Raw genomic sequence first — 9,148 nt, forward strand, 5'->3', positions numbered from 1 at the left:
GTGTGTTTGTTGAGACCGATGAATTGTGGGTTTATGATCCAGCTTATCTATGAATAATATTTGAATCTTCTCTGAATTCTTTTATGTATGATTGAGTTATCTTTGCAAGTCTCTTCAAATTATCCGTTTGGTTTGGCCAACTAGATTGGTAGTTCTTGCAATGGGAGAAGTGCTTAGCTTTGGGTTCAATCTTGCGGTGTCCTTACCTAGTGACAGAAAGGGTTGCAAGGCACGTATTGTATTGTTGCCATCGAGGATAACAAGATGGGTTTTTTATCATATTGCATGAATTTATCCCTCCACATCAGGTCATCCTGCTTAAGGCGTTACTCTGTTTTTAACTTAATACTCTAGATGCATGCTGGATAGCAGTCGATGAGTGGAGTAATGGTAGTAGATGCAGAATCGTTTCGATCTACTTGTCTCGGACGTGATGCCTATATACATGATCATTGCCTAGATATGCTCATAACCATGCTCAATTCTGTCAATTGCTCAACAGTAATTTGTTCACCCACCGTAGAATACTTATGCTCTTGAGAGAAGCCACTAGTGAAACCTATGGCCCCCGGGTCTATTCTCATCTCTATCAGATCTCACCCTCGTAAGTGACCGCGAAGGGATTAACAACCCCTAATCGCGTTGGTTGCGAGTAGATATCGTCTTGTGTAGGAACGAGGGACTTGTGCGTGGTCTCCTACTGGATTGATACCTTAGTTCTCAAAAACTGAGGGAAATACTTACGCTACTTTACTGCATCATCCTCTCCTCTTCGGGGAAATCCAACGCAGTGCTCAAGAGGTAGCAAGGGTACGTAGACGACACTCTCCCCTCTTGTTGCTATGCATCACCATGATCTTGCGTGTGCGTAGGAAAATTTTTGAATAGACTACGTTCCCCAACAGGTGTGATATCTGGTTAGGAACTTAGGATCTGCCACATCATAGGTTGGACAGATTCATTTATTTTTGAGCTGTAAAACAATTTTTATTTTTGGGACGGTTGGACTTTTTGGCTATGTGCATCGAGCTATGCAGAGGCCGGGCATTCTTTCGATGCGTTTGTATCACCTCGATATATCAATTGAATGAAATGTCCTTTATCGAAAAAAAATATTATCACAATAGAGGAGTTTGTTATAGAGCATAGCTTTTCCAAGCTAATAGGGTTGGACTTGTTGGTTAGGAAGTTCCCAAAAATGGATACCATCACACGACACTCATCATATGTTTTCTATTTTGAAAGTACCAAGTATTGAAATTAGAGACTCGTGGAGTTACCATTTTCAAACCACATTGTTCACCCTAAACCGGATCAAGACCAAGACATATATGCTAGGGCTGTGTTTTGGCAACAGAGTATTTTTACAGTTTTACAAGAAATACCGTGGTTTTGGATAAAGCCATTATTTTAAATACTTCTGTTTGGCATGAACAGATGCGGCGGTTTTAGAAACTGTAGTTTTCTTGAAACCATGTTTTTTTTTTGCTATATTAGAAAAAGAGGTTGGGACCACTTTTTCATAAACAGAGGCTCTCCCCTGCAATTTTTTGACCCCATCTTCTAGCCATCCTCGTTCATCCATCTCTGCTACCATGGACAAATGAAGTTCACGAGGAAGGTATGTGCGTGATTGATTGATTGAGCCCATCAACACAATTCCATGCGCGTGATGGAGCAATGCTAGACGTACAGGAAGTTACAGGGGGTTTACGGGGCTGTTGGGGTGTGATTGGCAGAGATCTAATTAGAAGGGCAGGCCCACCAGTGAAAATCAGGGGGGCGCCAGTTAGATGAAGCCACGTTCTCTTCCTGTAAAGTTTTGTATCAATCACCCTGTATGTCTAGTATTATTGCGCGTGATGTAGTATGATTGATTGCGCCCACGACTTCCTAGATCAGTGATCAGCTGGGCGTCCTTTAGCAAACTCTGATTAAACCGGTCTTGTAGCTCCTTAGGTGTAGCTAGCAGTGGCGGGTCTAGGGGTGGGGCATGGCCCCCACATACAATTGGCAGATTTTTTTACTAGTGCATTCATATGCATATTCGGTACTTTGTTAACTATTTGTAATGTGTTTTAAGAAAAAAAATGCTACCCTTTGTAATATTTCCCTCACGTCGGTCAAGTTCTAGATCCGCCACTGGTAGGTGGGTTAGGTTCAGTTGTGCTGTAATCCGTCAAACTACGGTAAAACAGCACCAGCCGAACATATCTGTAGTCTTCCGAAAACTAAGAAAATTGCAGCTTTTAGAAACTGTAGTATGTGATGCCCAGACATTGCAATACCAAGGTCTCAAAATACTACGGTATTTTAAAAACTATGTTGCCAAATTAGGCCTAGAATGCATGCAGGGCACTCCTTCGGGTATGCATATATAAGTTCATCTGACTTGGGTAACGTTTGATCTCACTTGTTGGCATTCAGTGGTATCCTCGGTCGGTGATTCACTAGGTCCAAGCGTGATAGCGGCATTCTTACATTCAGCACTGTTGTGTGACTCCCAGTTGGACTTAAAAGAGGTTTATTTATGATAAATGAATTTTTAATATGGTCATTAATCTTATTCTCTGTCCACCCAAGACTAATTACATGGTGAGGACAACAAAGAGATCTATGTTGGAGGAACTCACAACCACCGGGGCAGCATAAGACGGAAGTTTGAACTTTAGTGAAAAGAGGATGCCCAAACAAGAAGACCGGTGGCATAGTTAGGGGGTGGACGGGGTGGTCCATGGATCATCATGAAATTTTCCTATAGCCTATATATTATAGAATAATAATAATATTTTAGTATATATATAATCTATACCTACTAATAAAAGAAATAGGTATTCTTAGTCCATCATGCTATTTTATAGAAAACTCCTTGATTTTTCTGACATTAAACCCGTAGTAGATATCAAATGTTTTTTAAAATATTCATATCTTCTAAACCGTAACTCCAAATTTAACATGTTATATATGAATTTTGATTAAAAGAATATGTAGAATTTGAATATGATGTTATTTTACCTGTTAACAATTAAAAAAACACTATCTAGGATGCAATCTTAATCAATAATGCATTATCTGTCTGTTTTTGTCGTGTTCCTTTACTGGCCCGTAACAATACCCCATTTCACACATGACAAGAATAAATGCATGATCACTTGGCCGTTTCTTTGTACGGATTAAATCTATATGCAAGTCATGTTGAAATATAATACTTGTGGAATCTTGAATTGCGCTTTTGTAGGCTAAGACCATCTTTGTTTGGATCGTAGCTACAAATTCTGAGATTATAGACCACTTTTTGTAAATTAAGAACATGTGGTATTTTTTTCTCCCGTTGCAACGCACGGGTCTTTTTGCTAGTTAAATTCAAATGAAAAGTTCTACTGTTGGACCACCCTAGCTTTTTGGGCTAACTACAGTATTGACAGTGTCATCCACACGGCAAGGGCGCTAAACTTGCAAGTACCCATTGATTATTTGTTATTACAAATTGGCCCCTCGGATGTTGCGGCCTTTGAGGTTTTGCTAGTTAGTATTCTATATACGTGGGGAATATCAGGTGATACAATTCCTGAAATGCTCCCTTGATACCAACTTTGAAAAAACAAATTTAAATGTTTCAAAAAATTCTGTTTTTTTATGTTCACAAGGTATGTGTCTACGACCCCTAAAAACTCAGATCCAAATTTAAAATACACAATGAAAAACAAAAAAGACAAATCTAGCATGAATAGTGCCACAAAAAGTCAAAAGCAAAATTGACCCTATTCAAATCAGGATTGCCTTTCTTTCTCAATGTGCATTTTGTATTTGGACCTGAAATTTTAAGGGATTGTAGACACATTCCTTGTGAACACTCATATTTTTTTCTAGAATTTTTTAAAACATTGAAAATTGTTTTTTTCTTGAAATGGGAGCATGTGGGAGTTGGTATCACCGGATATTCCCCCTCTACGTACCGTTCAAAGCGAAAACAGAGCATTTTGTTTTGGAAAACAGAGCATTTACGTCCAACAAAAATATTTAGACGTGATGCAACCGATCCATTGATCCAGCCAAGTGATTCATTCCATGAACATATGCACCGACAACCCAATCCATGTGAGCGAATAAAAACACTCATTATATCATTGCAATATGGATGGGCAGTCTTAACGACAAAAGCAACCTGCTTTCCACTGGAGAAATACATGGACAACAGAAACCAATCGCATCTATTTACATTTCATAGTCTGAAACCTCGTACATAAAGTCAATGCATTCAGCATAAACTTACAAAGCTACTGTAAATGATGTGGAAGTGAATGCATTAGCTAATCGACAAACGACTCGACCATAACACTGTCAGCAAACACATATGCTCACATCGCATCGCATGCGTAGGTTGTAGATTTGAAGTACCTCTAGTTTAGCCTTCTACTATCTCTTCAGGGGTTTACTCTGCTCAGCTTCACCAATACTGAAGGGCAGAGGCAGTCCACTGTGTATTGCACAGAATTTCTGGTAGCAAAAGAAATTGCCTGACAATAAATACTACTGCCTTTCTTCAGATTCCAAATAGATGAATTCCTCTGAGGTAGCATAGATTACTGTATATCTTCAATCGTGGCACTATTTTCTAAAATCTAATTTATCTTTTATTTCTTGGAAAGCTGCAGCGAGTAAGCAATCAAAATTGACAGTCTCTTCTAAATATTTCCGTTCGATGTGTATGACCAGTACTCGTTGACCAGTTTGCGGAAGAGAGATCCTTCAGTTTCCATGAGCTTTGTAGGTTTGTCATACTCCACTACTCTCCCTGGATTGTAAGTGTTCATATATAGCTCATTAGTGTGGAAAAGATCACAATACATTTGATTTCAAGTATAATTCAAATATTCCATATTGATTGGTTCAGGTCAATAAGACAACCAGTCTTATAAGAAGGTCACAATATTTCTTATAAGTTGCCGGTAAGAGAAACATACCATCGCTCATTGCAAGTACCATATCACAGTCCGTAACTGTTGGTATACGGTGTGCAACTGTAATAACAGTGCAATATTTGAATTCTGTCCGGATTGTTTTCTGAAGGACAGCATCTGTTGCATTGTCTATAGAGGCTGTTGCTTCATCAAGAACTAAGATACGGCATCTTCTCAAAAGTGCGCGTCCCAGACAGAAGAGCTGTCTTTGACCCATACTCCAGTTCGACCCGTCTTCCACAACTATTAAGATAAGATCTTGATCAGTATCATGAATGAGATAGTTCCAAACATCATGCTACCAAAAGATGAGAGCCATTAAGAGTCCGATTCGTGGTTGGAGATAAGTCTATTGGTGGGTTCAAAGTACTTGCGACCACACCCTCCTCTATTGCTGAAGAATACGCCTAGGACTAATAACAGTTTGACATATTTAGTGGCACATGTATTGTCACAGCTATTTCAATTTCTGAAATGATTAGAGCAGAGTTTCTGTTTGCCCAAGTTATTAGTATCAAAAAATGAACTCCAGAAAAGAAACTATAGATAGAAGTGAAGTTTCCTACCATGTGAATCCAATCCGTGATCCTTCTCCTGGACAGCTTCAAGAAGTTGACATTTGTCAAGAACCTGCAGCATAATAACAAATAGAGTAACCACTTTAGTTAGTGATTCCCTTTGAAATGTACATATGCCATAAACTGAGAAACAGGGGTTCTAAGCCTAAGCACAGTTTCAAGAGGTGTGGCTTTACACTCCTACCAGGCCATCACCCATGTTTGAGTTCTCCCCAACTAAAATTTGGGTGCCTATTTCTTCAATCAGTGAAAAGTTGTCTGATCATTAGGTAAGACAAGAAAAGGCAACATTTATATCTGTGAACATCGTACCTCCCATATTTGTTGATCTGAGAATTGCCCAAGAGGATCTAGATTGTATCTTACTGTACCCTGAAAAAGTGTTGGATCTTGTGGAATGATACCCAAACGCGAACGCAGGTCATGCAAGCCTATTGTACTGATGTCCACAGAGTCTATAATTATTTTCCCTTCGGCGGGTTCAACAAGACGAAACAATGCACCAATTAATGTTGTCTTGCCACTTCCCGTTCGACCAACTATACCAATCTTATTTCCAGCTTCAAACCTGCATGTGATTCCATGTAGTACAAGGGGAGCATCTTTCCTATACCTGATCTGTCAGATGAAAATCAATCGCATAAATTTGTTAGAAGTGTTAATAGGATTTTACCGTGTAAGGTGGAGATGTAAATATATCTGATTACCTTCAAATCTCTAAGCTCCACATTACCATCTTGGGGCCAATCTGGTGATGGTCGATTTTCCTCAACAACTTCTGCTGCTTCACTTTGTATGTCCATGTACTGGTTCACCCGTTCCACCGAGATTATTTGATTCGCCAGGTTGCATTGGTTTTGAATAGAGAAAACAAATGACATATTTAGGGAAAGACCATAGGACAATGCCATTCCCACAAAACCTGTCCAAGTACGAAAAAGGAATTAATTCTACTGTTTGTAATGTTGATATTCATAAACTGTATATAATACAGTATCAGATAATTTATTTAGTTGCTCCGGCACATAAGCATTAGGACTAAAACTGTATTTCCATAGAAGATACAAACCTATCCATAAAATAATCAGAACAAGTGGTAGCTTGAGAATGTTAAGGTGTTTTATATTCACCATATTGTGCCAGGTAAAGTGCAGCAAATATAATTTTCATGCAACAATAACATTAATATCTTAATTCTCTAATCAGGACATCCTAGAAAGGATTTAGTCAAACATTTATAACTTTGATTACTATTATAAAAAAATATCTGGACTAGCAAGGTCAAAATACTAACATCAGATTTTTCATCGATATTATTTTCGCAATATAACTCTCTTCTAGTTTCTACAGATATGTCATTGGAGACCCATGTCCTCTCTAAAACATCATCTATTTACGACTGGATGGAGTATCAAGTATGTTCTACTAACAAAAGGTGACTACTAAACTTTGTCCAGGTATTTGAAGTAACGTGACATTCATATAATTACTTACCAGGACTAAAAGTTCCTTGAGGAAGAAGGGCCATGACAAAGGCAGAAAAAGAAAGAACTGCGGCGCTCATTATCTCCAGACGTTGAATCAACCATTCAGTTGATGCAAAATTATAGAAATATGGGCTGGCATTCTTGTCAACAAGGTCCAAATTTTTAGCAAAGAAACGATCTTCTTTCTCAAAGGCCCTTATGGTTATAGCCCCTGCAATCGATTCACCTAAGTGATTCGCTAGAGCAGACTTGGTGGTACCATTGATCCGCATCAATTCCTTGGCCGAGGCTAGGTAGTACCTCTGCATGACCAACCATGATAGTTTTCAGTTAATGAGACACCCTAGACTACTGACAGGACAAAAACAGCAGCAGAGAACATCAATTGGATTGCTGAATGAAATCAAATAATCATAGACATGATGCTTAACAATAAAGAAACAAAGTCATACCAATTACCTGCAGCCTAATTGCCAAAACTATCATTGGCACAGATACAAACAGAACTTGCCATGTAACAACAGCCAGTACCCCTAGATTGCTATATGCGTTTAAGCTGGCACCAAGGCTAAATACGAAGGCGAATGGAACATCAAGGTCAACGATACTCAAATCTGAAGAGACCTGCATTAGAAGAAAAAGGGAGCGAGTTAATCTATCATGAGAACATTCTCTGGGTATAAAACGTAGCTGAAACTTGTTGTCTTTGCCATTGGTTTAAGAATTTTTACCCGGCTAAGAACCCTTCCAAGAGGAGTAGAATCAAAAAAGGACATTGGTGCACGGAATAATGAATTGAGTAGCTGGGAAAATAAGGATCGTGATGTCTGGATCCCAAGAACAACGACTGCCAAAGATCTTGATAGCAAGAAGAACACTGTGCAAACTCCGATAATAATGTACACAGAAATTAACTTCAGCATACTAACATGAGGATTTTGGACATTAGCAGCCATCCATGAATTCTGTGATATTTGCCCAGCTACGAAAATTATGTGAGAAATAATACAAAGAGAGAAATACAGGAGGCCTTTGTTCTGGCACAGGTAAAGCATATAAGGCTTGACACCTGCATCCCCTGTTTCTCTTTCCTCTTTCTGGATCAGTTGATCTGCCGGTGATGGCTTCACAGATTCTGTATGAATACCATCTGTCTCCTTCACTGATACTTCCTTAGATCTTCGAGTGGTTATATTGTTACTAACATCGGAAACACCAATTGTATCTTTATGGGCATTTACAAGGTCTTTAAATTCTTCACAATCTGCCAATAGATCTTGATAAGGTGCAGACCTAATAACCTCTCCATCTGACATTAACTGCCAAAAATCGTCATTAGTTTTAGATGACATCAGTATATTAAAAAAGCTAATTACAGATAAATATAAATCAGACACAAATATCATCATATGGTCATTTTTCCGAAGTGAAGAGAGGTACCAAAATGGAGTCAAATACAGGTAGAAAATCCACTTGGTGCGTCACCAAGAGAACAGTCTTGTCCGATAGAGCACTCATGACATATTCCTGTTACAAAGAGCTTTGTAAAACTGTTCATGATCAAATATTAATACGATCTGCATCTGATGATATGATCCTTACATTGAATAGACTTGTGGCTGTATGGGCATCAACAGCACTGAAAGGATCGTCAAGAAGATAGATGTCTGCATTTTGGTATAGTGCACGAGCAAGCTGGACGCGCTGCTTCTGACCACCACTAAGATTAACTCCTCTCTCTCCAATTTGAGTACAATCTCCATATGGCAACACTTCAAGGTCCTTGACCAACGAGCACCTCGCCAGTGTGTTGTGGTATCTTTCCCTGTCCATCGGTGATCCAAAGAGAATATTGCCTTGCACAGTTCCTGTTTGGATCCATGCATTCTGGGAAATATATGCTATTTTCCCACAGACTTGGATCTGAAATGTTTATGCAATGATCATGAAGTTGACATTAATCTGTTATGAAAAACAATAACATCATGCTTCCAAATGTTATCTTTTTTTAGAAAGTGCAAAAGCTTTGCTTCTCATTGTATTGAAAAAGCAGGAACAATGTTATTTACAAGCCCAAGAGGGCAGGAACAGAACAAGAAACAGAGCAAGGAAAGGAAAGGGG

General features: G+C 38.8%; 1 protein-coding gene across 1 annotated transcript; it reads right to left on the reverse strand.

Moving 5' to 3' along the window:
- Window positions 1-4,190: 4,190 nt before the first annotated feature.
- LOC123172829 (ABC transporter C family member 10) lies at window positions 4,191-8,949 on the reverse strand (the record flags this gene model as incomplete). The annotated part of the gene is given in 10 exon segments (XM_044589733.1): window positions 4,191-4,795; window positions 4,965-5,204; window positions 5,528-5,591; window positions 5,852-6,157; window positions 6,247-6,461; window positions 7,034-7,328; window positions 7,486-7,650; window positions 7,758-8,345; window positions 8,467-8,553; window positions 8,629-8,949. Coding segments are annotated over 10 exon segments (2,391 nt in total), but the record flags the coding sequence as incomplete, so codon positions are not given.
- Between the last annotated feature and the right edge of the window lie 199 nt (window positions 8,950-9,148).

Source organism: Triticum aestivum, unplaced genomic scaffold, assembly GCF_018294505.1.
Source record: "Triticum aestivum cultivar Chinese Spring unplaced genomic scaffold, IWGSC CS RefSeq v2.1 scaffold170006, whole genome shotgun sequence".
Classification (NCBI taxonomy): Eukaryota; Viridiplantae; Streptophyta; class Magnoliopsida; order Poales; family Poaceae; genus Triticum; species Triticum aestivum.